The sequence below is a fragment of the Gasterosteus aculeatus genome, chromosome X (assembly GCF_964276395.1).
Source record: "Gasterosteus aculeatus chromosome X, fGasAcu3.hap1.1, whole genome shotgun sequence".
Lineage (NCBI taxonomy): Eukaryota > Metazoa > Chordata > Actinopteri > Perciformes > Gasterosteidae > Gasterosteus > Gasterosteus aculeatus.
This window is the reverse complement of record NC_135698.1, coordinates 11902449-11919191: the sequence shown is the minus strand read 5'-3', so window position 1 is coordinate 11919191 and position 16743 is coordinate 11902449. Positions and strand designations below refer to the sequence as shown.

General features: G+C 44.9%; 1 protein-coding gene across 4 annotated transcripts; it reads left to right on the top strand.

Moving 5' to 3' along the window:
- The first annotated feature begins 4188 nt into the window (after positions 1–4188).
- Positions 4189–16691, top strand: phrf1 (PHD and ring finger domains 1). 4 transcript variants are annotated; one of them, XM_078082752.1, is made up of 19 exons: positions 4189–4515; positions 5022–5171; positions 5295–5438; positions 5702–5898; positions 6060–6143; positions 6246–6379; positions 6548–6639; positions 6966–7129; positions 7399–7531; positions 7662–7774; positions 8000–8193; positions 8395–8532; positions 8977–9131; positions 9762–11649; positions 11761–12911; positions 13016–13092; positions 14472–14594; positions 14746–14874; positions 14969–16691. In XM_078082752.1, the coding sequence occupies exons 2-19, from the start codon at positions 5084–5086 to the stop codon at positions 15125–15127; spliced, it is 5163 nt and encodes a 1720-aa protein (XP_077938878.1). In that variant the 5' UTR covers positions 4189–4515; positions 5022–5083; the 3' UTR covers positions 15128–16691. The 4 variants fall into 4 exon arrangements, with proteins under 4 accessions (XP_077938878.1, XP_040018666.2, XP_040018667.2 ...); XM_040162732.2 differs by having other exon boundaries at positions 6966–7144; XM_040162733.2 differs by having other exon boundaries at positions 4191–4277.
- Positions 16692–16743: the final 52 nt, after the last annotated feature.

The following is a 16743-nucleotide window of genomic DNA, read 5'->3' as shown; positions in this document are numbered from 1 at the left end:
TAAATAATTAACACACCAGTGTGCACTTTCTAAAAATGACAGTACCAAGAAGAGCCTATGTGACATGAATTATGAATACGTTTTAGGTACTGAAATATGCATGCTCTCGTCATAGCTTGTGCTACATGGGTGCTTTCACCCACAATCGTTCTTGGGCCTTTTATATGTGGTATTTACAGGTTACTGCTCGAAAGTTCACAGATGGAAATGTGGCTGACATCCTGGTAACGCACATGATGTAACACTGTATATCTACAAGACACGTGACCATAAGGGCCCCCGGGAACAAACATCATCTATGAGAGACGACGATGTTTTTAATTGAAAATGCACATTGTTGATGGTCTGTTGTGTGTTCGTACTATTAGTAAGAAAAGCTTTCTTTTTAGCACCAAAAGATGTCTGGGGAAAAAATGTTGACTTCATCCTTCTGAGTTAAAAAAAAAAACTGGCAACAAAATAACTAATTGTGTAGTTATTTATTTATTAGCTGACTAATCAAATCCTGGCATAAGAATAAGCACACAAATGCAGAAATTCAGGCTTCTACACAAGACTTTCTTCCTCCACCCCTTTCCTGTTTGTTTACCCCGGGGAGTAAATATGCCGGCCGTTACACACTGAGAGTGACGTGAGCTTCCTTGCGCTCCAGAAAAAGCCCCGGACGGAAACCTTGCAGGTTTCTATAAATACTCACTTGGCAGGTATAATTCCAAGCAGCCACATCTTTTCTTTCCATTTAAATAGACACATTGAAAAATGTGGCTTGGTAGCGGTTAGCTAAGCTGTTTAGATCCCACTGTCTGCACAAGACCACATGGTGCAACGCTGACGCCTACCTGTGGACACGAGGGACGGTTCACATACTCTTAAACTCAAAAAGTCTTTCACTTTCTATTTCCTCCCTCGGACTTGAAACTAATGAGCCCTTTTAAATAAAAAAACAACAATCTTGAACTTTTGTAGATACCGTTTTTTTCCTAATACCCTACAAAGTGATCCACTTTATACTCACGCACAATCTCGAAAACAGGACATTAACAGATTATCCTGTTTTGGGACACCACGCTGAGGGAATTATTATTGTTCATAGAATGGTACCAAATCCACGAGGTGTTGGATTAATGCAAAAGGGGACGCAAAGTTGAACATTTGACCACTTTTGTATGAAAACTGATGGAAAGGATCTTCTTGGGGTTGGACGAGAGTGAGCATCTGCACGTCCACATTCTGGAGACGGATGGGGGCCACAAGTTAATGAGTCTGACCTACGGCTGCGTCAAACCAAGTCGTTACGCACGAATGGAAACATCCTTACTGATAACAAGAAATGCATCAGATAGTAAAGTAGAAGGACAAATGATGGCACAATTGATTTGGGTAGAAAATTTACTTTCACTTAGGATACAAATAACTGTTACTTACTTACTGTTCATATTGCACAACTATTTCTTACTGTACATATCTATTCATTCACTTATTACACTTATGCACATACTCTGCACTTTTTGCTATTTTGCACTCTGGTTGGATGTTAAACTGCATTTCGTTGCCTCAGTACTTGTACCCTGTGCTATGACAATAAAGTTGAATCTAATCTAATCTAAAAAATCTATAAAAGTATATAGTGTTTGGATACAATTTACTTGGATTTTATTGCTTGCAACACATTTGTAAATAAACTGGGAAACTGCTTATTCTACTGTAAAGGCGTTTCCACCTTACTGTATTTCCTCAATCCATTTTGCACTACAACAAAGTTCTGTGTTTTACCATATAATGCTAATTTGTGCTGGATGGCTCCGAGGGAACCTCTTTAAGAAACCCCTGACCTCAAAACGGAAACACGTAAGCTACAAATCCTAAAAAGAAACTGAGGTGATGGTAAGCGTGAACCGAGAAGCATAGCAAAATAAATAGTGTGTGAACATATAGCAGAAAGTAGGCTGCACAATACACATGGAGACCGCTGGGTGGGCAGTCATCTTAAGTAGGCCCGTCCCAGCAACGTGCACGGGACACGATCAAGAGTTGGGGTGGGGGAGGGGGGGGGGGTTACTTCTTATAGATGTAGGTGTCTGGTCCGGCTGTGGCTTGTATTGGACGAGCCAAAAAGCGAGAAGTGCTCCCAAAACCAGGTTAGCCGCTGTCACACGCACAGTGGATTTGGACACTGGCACAATGTGCGTTAGTCAGTGGCTTACCTGCTTTTAGATGTCTCTGATATCATAATCACGAGCACACATTATCTGTAGAGAAACTGTGAAATAAAACAGGAACATATCAGACATACACAGCCAACATAAAGTAAGGAGAATAGTGGTACACCTTCTAATAACATCCCTTTTGCTTAGAATGTAACGTTATCCAAATGAATGCGTTACATTTTAATGGTAATGAAAAACTTCCAATATATAAGTAATTAAATATGACAAGTGTAAAAAATGTCAAGAGAAGTAACATCTAACGTAATGGATGTGGCCCATTCATGCATGCCATATAGAATAAAGAATAGTGGCAGATAAAGGAAGCTACTTACCCAAGTTTTCTTTTGTATTAATCCTAAAATAAAATCATATATAATTTCCGCCGATGGGACCCAACCAACTATCAATTAAAAAATCACATATATTTTTCCTCTAAAATGAATCATTGTGCACGGTTAAAGTTAAGTGCACATTGATGAAATTGTATTGCCTACACCGACACAGACACAGACACACAAGTTCGGTTCACTTGCATTACTCCTACCATGCCCACTCCCCTGCATCTGCAACCTGACCTGGTTATGCAAATCGAAAAGAAACTGTATTTACAATACAGCCAATGGGCTGTTGCGTTTAAGTTGAACGCCGCATCAATTTAAGATAATCGACCAATAGAAATCGCGAGGAGGCGGGGCCGGCAAGGCCAGCACGCGCGGCTGACTTCGTGAGTTATAGTTGGGGTGCGGCGCGTTCAGTTCTGCACGTCGTACATTAGGAATAAACCATTATCTTATAACAGTGCCCCGTCCTCGCCGACCATATATCGCAAACTGAAACGTGAATCGGTCTTCCACCACCCTCGAAAAGATGCCGTGTGTTGCCCCAGCTGCTCCTGGAGGGGGATAAACCGACTTTAGGCGGTTTGACAGAGGTCGCCTCTACCCCTACAGCGTGAAGTGGTTGAACTCGGCTCGCTTGTGTACAGTGTTGCCATGAGCGGAGTGTGGATGTGCACGTACCAAGGAAGCAGCACATGACGGTGTGATCTGACGGTGACGACCAAGTGGAGGAGGAGAGGTGGTGGAGCACGATGTTCGAGGAGCACAATTATTAAATGAGAGTTAGGAATCCACGGAATTACAGTGCGCAGCATAAAAGACATTTGAGGCTAACAAATCAGAATTATATTTGTTTAATCTTTTCAATCGCAGCAGCACATGAATACAGTTATGTTTGGATACTTCAGTACAACCGTAGATATAAGTACTATTTTTAGACAACTACTCATGACATGATTAATTAAAAAGGAAAATCTAACAGCATCCCATGTTTGGATAAAGGCGAAACATTTATTTACTTTCCACTCATTGACCTCCTTTCAATTTGTCAACCGGAACATGATGTTCTTCCCATGTTTTTGTGTTTATTTTTTTGTTCATAATATACAACAACATTTGGGATAATATTTGTCTATTCTAGAGCTTTTCTCCTTGACAGTCTTTAACACAAAACGTGCTGTTGGATTATTCCCAACCAGGATACACATGACCCCATGACACATAGTAGAAAATCGGGGTTAGATCACGTTATGTAACCTGAGGTTTGGTCAAATCGGGGTTACCGCTGGGGGGCGACAGCATCACTTACAGCATCACGGCCTGTTTGTTGTTTGAAACAATCGTTAATCTCTCAATCAGTTTGTAGTTAGGGTTTGGAGCTATGTGTAAAATATAACCATGTCCAAATGTTTGATTATTAACACGTTAAAAAGGTACACAGATTTTAAGATGTCTACTTTTACTCTAAAATTAAAACATTTGCTATTTGTTATCTCTTGTCGATCCACGTATCAAAACAATATAATACGATTTAACAAATCACACTATACACATTTATAAATATATATATGAATATTCTGTGTTTTATATCTTCACCTGCTGCGTCTATAATAAAACGAGTACTGTCTCTTTAAGAGTTACAGTTGCGCTCTGCTGCCTTTTCCGTCTTCAGGCAGCCGGTGGTGTCAGTCATCAACCGTGGAGACTTCAAAAAATGACCGTGAATTACTGAGTAGGTTTTCAATTATCGTGAAATGCTCGAATAAGGAACCGCAGTTATGAAGGTTGAATGGGGTTCTCGGGTGACGGCTCGCTCACGTCGCCCCGCAAACCGAGCGCCTTTGGCCGCAGTCCGAAGGAGCTTTTAGTGGACGTTTGCTAAATTTAGCCATTGTGAGCCAAGCTAACACGCTACACTGAAGCTAACGTTGACTGCTAGCATAAGTTGTTCTTTAACAACAGCGTTGAAGGTTAGTCCCGTGCTATTGTCAGTGCAAACATCTGTAGCACATACACATTTACAAATACACCACATGTACGTTTTATCCGAATTCTAAAGGAGATAATCTACTTGGTGCTTCGCTTTCTCCTTTTGTTTACAAATGTAGCTGCAGTGTGCTGCAGGTTGACGCTCGCTAACGAGCTGTTAATAGCTAACCATTTTATTTTAAACTCGTTTTATTAATGCTGCTGTTTGGCAGTTTCTGAGCTACCCACGAGTTCCCAAGTGTTGGTTTGCAGTCTAAACTCCCAGCGTGGACTAATGTCATTGTGGATGAATATATTTCCTTCAGCTCCTGCCCACTTCTAAGCAGTGAGCAGACTTGGGCTACATGCAACCACCACACTCACACTCTTTATGAGATTCTATCACACTAATTTTTGTGATGCTTGTTTTTGAATATTTGTTTTCAATAGAAATCCATTGATTTTTCTGTTAAATAACACTACCTGTAATTCTGGTCTGTCCTTGAAGGATTCCTTCAAAGTAAAGCTGTCAAGAAATTGTTGTGGCAGTATTTTTTCTGATGGTCAGCCATGGATGAAGACGACAGCCAAGATGAGCTGATCAACCGCAGCGCGTCCCACAGCAAAGGGAAGAGGACCGCGCTGTGGGCCATCTCAGGTAGTCCGTGCAACACTTTTCGTTGTGTGTAAGGTGACGAACTGATGGGGAGAACGAGCACCCAATGTCATCCGCTCCCACGACACACGTTACTAACGCCGCATGCATTTGTGCTCCTTTCAGATGACTCAGACAGTGGTGAAGAGGAGTCTGAGGAGGGAGAATCTGACAGTGGTGAGGAAGAAGAAGAGGGGCATCGAGATGGAGAGGATGACGAAGAAGACGACGACGACGATGAGGAGGAGGAGGAAGATGAGGAGGAAGATGGTAAAAGTGACAGATTTTTTATATATTGTTATACGGTCTTTTCTATAATTAAAATATGCACTTTGTTTTGATATGCTCATATTTTTGCTCACATAAGTTGTAGCGTATAGAGCCTTCGTTTTCCTGTAGAGTTGAAAGAGGAAAAATAACCTTCTGCAGTACGCTAAAAACACTTCTTTGTGTTATGTTTCTTTGTGCTGAAATAATCTCTTTTAATATAGTATGTATAGTACAATCACAACGGATTTCAACACTTCCATCAGATGGCGTCGAGGAGGGAGATGCTAAGGCCGAGGATGGAGCTTCTGGGGGAATCCCTATTGATCTTGCGGAGATGAGCTCGGACGAGGATGCAGAAAAGTGTCCCATCTGCCTTAACTCATTCAGCAGCCAGCCTGTTGCAACACCAGAGAGCTGCGAGCACTACTTCTGCCTCGACTGCATCCTCGCATGGGCCAAGGTGGGTCCCACATAATGTCGAACAGGCCCGAAGAGAAAGCCCTTTGTTGGAGAGCACCTTGTGTCTTTCGATTAGCTGTAAATCCTTTGCACTCAAGAAGCATCCGTGGGGAAGGAAGCTCAGTGATTGATTTGAATTCCTTTTGTTTCCCCGCTTTTCAGAATGCCAACTCTTGTCCCGTAGACCGCATTGCCTTCAACAGCATATACCTAAGAAAATGTTATGGAGGCAAGGTGAAGAAAATGGTGAGTGCGTTCAGTCTTGGTAGCTTCACTCCTGAAACTCTTGTTACACCCGTCCAAGCGATAAACATCATTTTGTGTGGCCGGTTTGTTTTCTTCCTTTAGATCACGGTACAAAAGCCCGTGAAGGAAGGGCTAGAGGAAGTAATCGATGTGGACCTGGAGCAGACCAGATGTGAAGTCTGTAGGGGGAGTGACCGCGAGGACCGTCTATTGCTCTGCGATGGCTGTGACGCCGGGTGAGACAGATATTTTGAACCTAAATAACCCTCTCTTAGTCAGCTTTTATTCAATATTATGCACCTAAATAACCCGCTCTTAGTCAGCTTTTATTCAATATTATGAACCTAAATAACCCTCTAGTCTGCTTTTATTGTGTGATTTTGTTATGCCTTTTTGTTCCACAGGTATCACATGGAATGTCTCACGCCCCCCCTTGACTCTGTTCCTGTGGAGGAATGGTTCTGCCCTGGATGTGAAGCCAGCAATCGTCACTCAAGTACGACTTTAAATTATTTGCAAAAAAAAAAAAAGAGCTCAAACAATATTTTGCACTTATTAGTCCTTTACAGACTGGACACAAATGACCATATATGATGTATTTCAATTAATTCACTTCATTATGCTTTTTGTTTTGTATTTGTCACTTTGTGCATTTCATCTCGATTAAAAAACGCAATACTTGGCATTTCCTGATTCCTTATATTAGAGGGGCCATGTTTTAGAAATAGTTTGCGCTACTTGGTATTTATTTTGACAAGTGCTAGAAAAAAAACGGAACACTTTGTTGACAACAAGTCAGACGTTAAAATATTTTTGCCTCAGGGGCTTCAGCTGATGATGTGAGTGATGCAGAGAGCCTGCCATCTACTGCCCGCCCTGCCACCAGTCGCCCCCAGTCCGCCACTGCAGGTCCCACCAGAGCTATTGCCCGAACTCAGCAGAGCGAGAGGGTTCGGGCAAACGTCAATCGCCATCGCATCACACAGGCACGCTCATCGCAGGTTTGGCATGAGGCGTGACGCTTCGGTGTTGGCTTACTTTCTAACTAACCTCCACTGCATCTTTTGGGCTGAATATTGGCTGCCTCATTGAGTTGTGCGTTTGTGTGATGTACTTTAGCGTAGCTCACAGTAGAAATGGTTACATGTGGTTTGGACATTTGTTGAGTTCGATTGGGGATTGAAGTGCTTGCGTTTAGGCTGCAACGTTTTGTCAAAGCGTACTAGCTGAGTGATGCAAACATTTATCTTCCTAGCTGGCTCCCACGTATCTGATTCAGTCCAATTGGCTGGACGATACTATCAATGCCGTTGTGTCCGGGCTCAACACGGCCGTGTATATACGGGACTTGACACCTCGTGTCCCATCGAGCAGCAGGCGCAAGACCGGTAGGTCGTCCCACACGCACACATTCACAACTGTTTTCTGATCGTTATCACATGCACACGCATGAACAAATGTAATGGACAGACCATCAAGAGACATTTGTAAGGTGGGACGTCTTGTACGACTTTACAGGGAAGCGCAGAAAGGTAAGAAGGAGGAAGACGTCCTCTGCTACGGGTAAATCCGGCACAGGAGCCCGCAGGCGGAGACGGAAAGTGAGAAGAACTAAATCCCGAAAAAATCTGGTGAGTGTGACTCCAAGACCAGTGTTGACCGTTCAGATAATTCGATTTTAAATGTTTCACTCAATGAATCTTAACATGTAAATGTGAGCCATGAATTTCGCATTAGAAGGATTTTTAATAATGAGTTTCCATAAATAATGAATAACACCCAATCATTTTATGCATGTTGTAGTTGTGAGATGCTTTTCTCTCTCGAACACTATACCCATTTTTTTCTCCCACTAGATGTTGCAAAAGGCTGCCACCCCTCGGGGCCGTATCGCCAGTAATCTCAGAATTGTAAAGGACACGAAGAACTCTTCGCTTCCTACAGTCTACCGGCCGTCAGAGCAAACGCTGAGCAGCATGCGCGCTGACATAGGTGCAGCATCCCTCTCCATCTATGGAGATCCATTCGACCTGGATCCATTTGTGGATCGGTAAGAAGACTTGTGCATTCCTGAAGGGCTGACCCAAATAGCAAACTCAAATATCTCTTGTTTTTAATATTGTACGTTGAGCAAGTACTGCATAGAGATGGCTGCTAGTAGCACTCACACACAGTGGTCCTCAATCCCAGTAACTCCTTTGTGTGCAGCTGAGCATACAGTTTTAATCTGAAAGCAAATGGTGTCTTACAGTATCGATTTGAACAGCGACGGGGAAGGACAGCAGGCCCGTGTTACAACGCTCTTGGAGGCCAAGAGACGAGGGATCTCTCGCTCCGCTCTTCGCTCCCACCAGCCGGTAGCTCGCCCAGTCACTGCAGGTGTTTCCAGGTAACATCAGCTTTAACAGGAAGTGTAAGGGTTGGTTATCCAGAACCGGTCTTATTTGGGAATGTTCCATATTTGTAGATAGCGGGCTAATGTGTTGATGCTTAATCAACGGCGAATGTGACCAACAATTTACTGTAGCATGTTATAATAATTTAGGGTTTTCTCAATAGAAGTTATAATGATGACCCAGAAATGATTGTAAACAATGTCCATCACATCATAGAGAACATTTATCAAACAGTACCTTGCTATTTAGGACATTACATTCAGCAGATTTAGACAAAAGTCCTTTGTCTTTTAAATAAAGACGATTAAATGTGTAATCATTTAGGTTAAGAACCAAATATAATGAGAAAATGAACAGTAATTCCAAGGACTATTACAAATCAGAATCGTAATTGGAAGTAGGATTAACGCGACTAAAGGTTTGCTCTGCTTTACCAGGAGAGGTATGAATATCCACCAATCAGGGGGCGATGTGGAGGTTTCTCCTGTACCCGACCTCCTGGGCAGCATCCTGTCGGGACAGAGTGTCCTCTTGATGGACAGCTCTGATGTCGTTATTAATCGGGATGGTACCCTTAAAGCTATAAAGCCAAGTAAGTGTGTGTGTGTTTGTGTGTGTGTGTGTGGCACATTTTTAAACACAAAATCTAATCAGTAATACTGAATTACATTTGTTATAGCTGTTGGATTGAAGACACTTGGTGGTTTGTGAGACTAATAGAGGACAAGAGATCCGACTTCATCGTAATTGTTCCTTTTTGAAATATCAAATTATCAAACTAATAATACTAAACCGAGCCATCCTGCAAAGCTCGCCTGAAAAGAATCCAAAGTTAGTACCTTTTCTAATTCATTTGATCAAATTATTGCTGTATCCTGTTGCTTATAATTGTCTTGTTAATGTTTTGTAAATGTCTTGTTGGTATCTCCAAACTGTTTATATGTGAATGCAATAAATGGTGAATAATGAGGGAAAACCAAGCGCTTGGTTGGTCAGGTTAGGAAATATTAGAAGTTATTTCTCACTCACTCTCAGCTGACTGACTGCCTGAGTCTGCTGCTCTTCTTTTGTTGTTGTCCCCTGTAACACTGTGACGTGTTACTCCTGAATAATTTCTGTGAGCAATATATAAATTTGTATAATCTGACGAGGAATGCAGAAAAGCCAGAAATCATCCCACTCTTTAATTGAGTTGATCCTTTCTAAATTCCTTGTGTTACAGCGATGCCGTCCGCGTTAAATCCAAGTTGCAGTAGCTCAGGAGACGCCGGCGCCCAGCTCAGCCCGGGGATGTCGCCGAACCAGGGAGACGCTGCTCAGTCTTCCAGCTCCAACGGAGACCTCGCGGGGTCCTCCCACAGGTCTATGAACAGAACTACCCCCCAGAGCTCTTCTCGCTTGCCCCCCCAGATGCCCTGCTCAGCCAGCCACATCCACCCACCCTCCCATTCGGACTTGCCACCCAGAGGTCATCCGAGGCTCCAGCCGCCTCGTCCATTAGGACCCACACGCCCTCCTGGTCACTGGAGAAACGTCGGAGTTGAGGAGCCCGGCCCCTCTTCCTCCGTCCACCCCGCGCTCAGCTCCGCCTCCAAGAGTAAGGGAGGGGCCTCATCCCGGTCTCAGCATCAAAAAGCAACTACGAAGCCCGCGTGGGTAGATGTGTCAGTGCTTCCCAGGATACCAAAAATAAAAAGGGAGAGCAGTGGCATCGCACAGGAAGGCACTAGCCACGGCGGCAGCAATAAAAGCAGCAGCAGCAGCGGCGGCGGGACAGGCAATGGTAGTAATTCTGCCAGCGGTAGTAATGGTTACCGTGTGCCAGAGACAGGCATGACCTGCTTTGCTGGGGACAAGGGGAGGCAGCAAAGTGTGGACCGGCAAAAGGGTCGACCCGATGGTCCGGCTCCGAGGCAGAGGCCCGATGGATCCGGCTCCTCCTCAACCTTCTCCAACTCGTTCTCCTCCTCCTCTTCTTCTTCGTCGTCCCCCGGCGGCTCTTCTGCCAGCCACCCGCATTACTCCCTTCCTTCCTCGTCATCGTCGGCGGTAAGCTTCCGCATTAACTCCAGTGGGAACTCCTGGCAGTCGAGGCAGCTGAGCAGCTCGTCGTCCTCGGCTGCTGGAGGCGGTGCGCAGACATCTCGGAGTGCAAAGGCAGATGAGGCAAAAAAGCGGCAGATGCACAGGGACAAAAAGATGCTGCTGGCATCACGCGTGCTGGGCAGTAAGGAGCCAGACAGTGAGACCATCTATGATCCCTTTGATCCCACACTGTCAGACTCCAGCAGCTCAGGTGGCGAAGCTGAGAGCGCAGCCCTGGAGGTGCACGCGCATCATCCCGCACTTCAGGGGAAGCCTCCCGGTTTGGCCAATAAAACGGTACCCGTGAAAAGCGAGCAGGACCTCGTTAGTGTGAAAGCTGAAAGGCAGGAGGTTGACGTCTCACAGAAAGAACCAAGAAGAACGGGTGCTCAGCAGAAGGCCAAATGCTCATATGACAATGTCAAGGTAGAAGAAGAACATAGATCAATAGACATCAAGACTGAGAAACAAACGTCGTTACTCGCCACTTCCAAAGTGAAGACTGAGCCCGGGTTAGTGGACACAGGAGAAAATGAAAGGTTTGGTCGCAGCGGAAAAAGTTTCAAGTCAGAGAAAGCGGATGACACCACAGCCGCTTATCAAAGTCTGCGTCCTTTAAAGACTGAGAGAGAGGCCCTCGAGGAGGAGAGTGGACAAAGTGTTGACTGTGAGAGCAGTTCATCAGCCCCGAGCGCCGCCCCCACCGAGAAGAAGCTCAAGCTTGAAACAAAGTCAGATTCCAAACCCTCTCCCGCGTCAAAAGATTTAGGCCACGAGAAGAATTCCTTCAGGGCTGCAAAGGAGATACGCTGTAGCAGTTCAGAGAGGGACAGAGACGGTAGAGCAGACCATCGGGCCGCGGGCCAGGAAGGCCGACTGAGAGGGAAGGAGACGGAAAGAGGACGGAGCTCCAGAGAGACGACGAGAAGGGCGCGCTCGACTTCAGAAAGTTCCCAGTGGAATTCCCCAGATGAGACTCGCAAGAAGAGACGGCGGTCCAGATCCAGAGACAGGAGGCGATCTAGGTAAGTACATAACACTGTTTCCAATATTCATGGCGTCAACTGTTTAGTAGCTGTCAGTTTGTTGCGGAGATCTTTTTTTTTTTTTAATGAGGCGTAAGCGGTTTTCTTCAGGTCTGGTTCCAGCTCCAGCAGCAAAGAGCGTTCAAGGAAGAAGAAACCAAAACAAAAGAGCAAGGAGAGCTCTGATGACCGAGAGAGAGACTGTGACAGAAGACGGGTGTCAACGGACAAGAGACGCGGCCGGTCCAGGTCCAGGTCACAGGAAAAAAAAAATGTACGGTCTTGCTCCAGATCCCGATCCCGATCGAGGGAAAGGAGGAAAGACCACACGCAACTGCAACCATCGTCCCTCTCCTCCAGAGACAAGGAGTCACAGTCAAGAGAGAGGAAGGGACACGGGTCTAGATCGAGCTCAAGAGAGAAAAAGAAAGAAGGGTCACCATCAAAGAGTTCTCAGAAAACCTGCGTTTCGTCCTCTAAAGACACAAAACTCTTACAGGGCAAGAAAAAAGACAAGGATGTCAGTCAAAGCTCCCTCAAAGACGACAAAGCTGCCGCAGCGACTAAACTGAGAATTGCCGCCACGGAAATTAGAAAGAAAGACAAAGACTGCTTGAGCGCAACCGCGGAAATATTGAAAGAGATAAAAATTGAAAAAGACATTAAGAAAGAAAAACAACAATCTCTTGACATGTTTGAAGACTGTTGTTCTCCTGCGCAACAAATCAAGAAAGAAGAACCCGACGCTCGTCGTCCGACCGCAGCTAAAGACGAGGAGGGAAGCAGAGAAGACCCCATTAAGACGGAGATGTTTGAAATCAAGACGGAGATCTGTGAAGCCCCCTTCGTTAAATCTGAGCCAGGTTCCCCAGAGTTGTGCCACTTCACCTCGTCCCCTGCCCCGACCACGGCAGACGCTCTCCGGGAAGCGCCGGCCGCTGCGTCTCACGCAGAGTCCACGGCCCCCGTGGGACAACCGGGCGCCTCCGGGCTGCCTCTCCCTGTGAAGCAGGAAGTTCTGCAACCCTCAGACGACGATGACGACGACTTTAACGTGGACGTCATGCTGGACAACCTGGACCGTGTGAAGTCTGAGTGCGCAGGGGAAAGCGCCGCGTGCGTCGAACAAAAGCCAGAGGTCGGAGAGGAGAAGAAAGAACCGGTGTCTGCTGCAGGGGGAGCAAAAGCTAAGGCTCAGGTGAAGAGGGTTACCTGGAACATACAGGAGCCTGAGGGGCCTCAGCCACAGAAATCTGCAAGCAGTAAGTGTTGCCGCTTCATTGCTCCACTTTTTATTCTTTCTGACGCGCACGTTCAACTTGTGGAGAACTTCATCTTGACGTTCTCTGGATTTTGTCTTGTCTAGAGCTTTCTCTGTACAAATTGAAGCTGAAGCAGGAAGGAGCTCGCAGACCGTCTTCAGCCGTCCAGACCTCCAGTCAGGTAGGACGCAGTCGTGCGTTACCGCGGAGACGGCCTAACATTTCTGCAGACAAGTTTTTTTCGTCATCAAGTGTACAAAGAGGTTAAATGACCAGAAGGTGGCAGTGTTTATCCAGAGGAGGCAGACGTGTTCTCTACAGTCTGCTTCGTCATGGTCGATACTGAAGTAGTTTCGAACAACAAAAGTAAAGTATTCTTTGAAAATTACAATGGAAAACTGTTGTCTACACATTTAATCACACATTCCCTACTAAGTCCTTTGCACAGTCGTTCCTACAAAAGCTTTGGACTACAATATGAGACTGTATTTTGAAATGCAGTGCATCCGGAAAGTATTCACAGCGTCTCACATTTTGTTATGTTACAGCCTTATTCCAAAATTAATTTTTTTCCTCAAAATTTGACATACTACATGGTGACAAATGCTTGATAAAAGGTTTTTCAAATTCATTAAAAATAAACGAAATTCACAGCCTTTGCGCAATACTTTGTTGAAGCACCTTTTGGCAGCAGTTACACCCTAAAGTCTTAAGTACGATGCCAAAAGCTTGGCACACCCGTTTCTGGGAAGGTCCTCCCATTCTCCTTTGCAGAACCTCTCAAGTTCCATCAGGTCGGATGGGGAGAGTCATTGCGCAGCCATTTTCAGTCAGGGCTCCGACCCGGACATTCAGAGTTGTCCTTTGTTGTCCTGGCTGTGTGCTTCGGGTTGCTGTCCCGTTGAAAGATGAACCGTCGCCCCAGTCTGAGGTCCACAGCGCTCTGGGGCAGGTTTTCATCGAGGATGTCCATGTGCATTGCTGCATTCATCTTTCCCTCAATCCTGACTGGTCTCCCAACTTCCTGCCACTGAAGAGCATCACCGCAGCGTGATGCTGCCACCACCACCACGCTTCACCGCAGGGATGTTGCTGGCCAGGCGAGGAGCAGCGCCTGGTTTCCTCCAGACGTGATGCTCTGCATTCAGGCCAAAGACTTCAACCTTTGTTTCATCAGACGCAGAGAATTTTGTCTCTTGTTGAACGAGAGTCCTTCCGCTTTGGCGAACTCCAGGTGGACTGTCGTGTGCTTTTTACCGAGGAGGGGCTTCCGTCTGGCTTTGTTTTTAATAGATTTGCAAAAATTTCCCAAAACCCCTTTTCACTTTCATTATGGGGTATTGGTGTGTAGACTTTTTAGAAAGAAACATGTCTTTCCAGTTTGAAATAAGGCAGCAACATAACAATGTGTAGATCGTGAAGCGCTGTGAATACTTTCCGGATGCACTCTTGATCGACAATGGGAAATTATAATGGCCATTCTTCACCATTTTCCCACATTATGTTAAAATAAAATGTAAAATCTGTCTTCATTCCTATAATCTCTATTTACTTAAACAGGAAATCCCCGGAGCTGCCAGACACCCCTCCAAGACCACTGCTGTTGGTCCGCTCAGTTCCTCCTCGACATCCGAAGGGGAGCAAGGAGACGCGGAGGAAGGGGATTTGCCGAGGAAAGACCAGGTGACCCCGGCTTTTGAATCCATAGGCTTTGAACAGTCAACGAATCTTTGGTTGTAAATAAATGTCCCTACGCCCACTACAGCATGCTAAATAATAGCCAGCGTACTAATTAATAGAACCGCTAATTTTGCTGTTTTACTTTTGCCGTCAGTATTTGAAGAAGCTGCACATGCAGGAGCGAGCTGTGGAAGAGGTGAAGCTTGCCATCAAGCCTTTCTACCAGAGGAGGGACATCGACAAGGACGAGTACAAAGAGATCCTACGCAAAGCCGTCCAGAAGGTGGGTTCACGTGTGGTTTTGTCGCCGACCGCCGATCAACTTAAAACGGGACCAGAATTGACATGTGCGACTGTGTTGTGTTCCTGGTCATCAGGTGTGCCACAGCAAGAGTGGGGAGATCAACCCTGTGAAGGTGGGCAATCTGGTCAAGGCATACGTGGACAAATACAAACACGCAAGGAAACGCAGGAAAGGAGAGGACTCGGGACAGGCACAGGAGGCCGAGGATGGGAGGACCTCTGACAGTCCATGAGGGGGCGTAACAAAAAGGCGAGGACGGCTCCAAGCACTAAATGTTTCACTTTGTGTCCTGCCACCATCAAACTCGGGCTAACACACTCGTGACGGCTGCTTGAGGTTTTGCTTAAAGCTTCGAGATGGAACACTTCCTGTAAAGTCGAGCTGTCTATCCTGAAGTTTTAGGACAAACTTTGAATTTGTTTCCGTTGACCACTTGATTTCTGCCTGATGACGTAGTGCTCTTGGACCGGCCCCTCTGTTCACTCCGGCTCAGCGACTTCCTGGGAGACCTTGAGGTTGTGCCTTGAAGAGGCAAACCGCAAAGCCCCCTCATGAAGCGCTGAACCAGGGAGGATGCTGCCTGGGCTTTGACTTCCATGTGTCTGTTTTTTCTCTGTGGGATTAAAGGAGTATTTATCAGTGGCAAACCTAAGAGGTGCGAAGGATGCACGTCAAAGACATCCTTCAAAAACAACACTGTTATGCAATTTTTGTAGAACATTTATGAGTAGGGTAATTGTACAATTTTAGATTTGGTTGTAAATAATATAGATTGGATTATATATATATATATAATCTCAACTTCTGTTCCTTTCATCTGTTTACTGACATTCTGCCTGTTGCGAATGACATAAATGATTTGAGTTCATAGTTGATTGTGTTTTGTATTTTAAAGGCTCTGTTGACATCCCTCGTGGCCATGAGCTGAATCTGCTCCAGCATACTGCAGGCAAACTCTTTCTCAGCAGTTTGAAAGGAACAGTCTCTTCTTTTCAGGCAGATGCGTTTATGTTCAGAACAAACCTTTTGAATCGTATCCGTTTTTTCAACAATTTACTGGTTTTAGAGAACCAGGGAATGTCTTGTATTTTTCAAGATGGTAGGGATAAACGAACACATTAACAAATGGAAATAATGAGGAGGATGATATTAATGTAACATTTCCTTCAATGGATCACCACTCAAGAATTCATTGGGTAGATTTTATTTGGGCAAGAAAGGGAATAATACACACTTCATGTCTCAGTGGCTGAGCTGCAGTCCGATTATTATAATGTTCTTATTTTTTCACCGCCTTACCTGGTGCTCATGTACACAAACATTTAAACTACAGGGTTGTTTTTTTATTTTGCATTTGATGTATATATTCGTGTTAATGGCACATGTCATGCTTTTGTGAGATAAATATATATAATCTGATTTAAAAAAAAGGAACATGCAACACTTTTCAAGGTCGATATGAAAAACACCACACGGCCTTTTAGTTGTCAGTATTATAGGAATACGTTCTGTTTGCCTGCAGTACTTCTCACTGTGGATTCATCGTCCTAAAGCCAACTCATTTTGCATGTCCACCATTTTGTTGTCTCCAGTAGTTTGTTAAGCGGCGGGCGGACTTGTTCTTTGTTGTCACGTTTAAGCCGGCTTTATAAAGATGAGTGGTAGAGGAATCTATAAAAACAGGTGCTCATGTTTATCTGAATGTGTTTCACTTTTTCAGCATTTACTTGATCAGACAGGTCAGCTGTTTCTAAGAGAAAACACAAATACGAATAAATCACTGAGGATATAAACAAGGTTTCGTCTCAGTTTGATGCTTTACCTGCTCAATGTCCTATTTGGTTTTAA

Coding starts and splice junctions, on each gene's coding strand:
- phrf1 (XM_040162732.2), top strand. CDS start 5,084: ATGGATGAAGACGACAGCCAAGATGAGCTGATCAACCGCAGCGCGTCC. Junction 5,172..5,294: donor CGCGCTGTGGGCCATCTCAG/GTAGTCCGTGCA, acceptor TGCTCCTTTCAG/ATGACTCAGACAGTGGTGAA. Junction 8,533..8,976: donor GTCACTGCAGGTGTTTCCAG/GTAACATCAGCT, acceptor CTGCTTTACCAG/GAGAGGTATGAATATCCACC.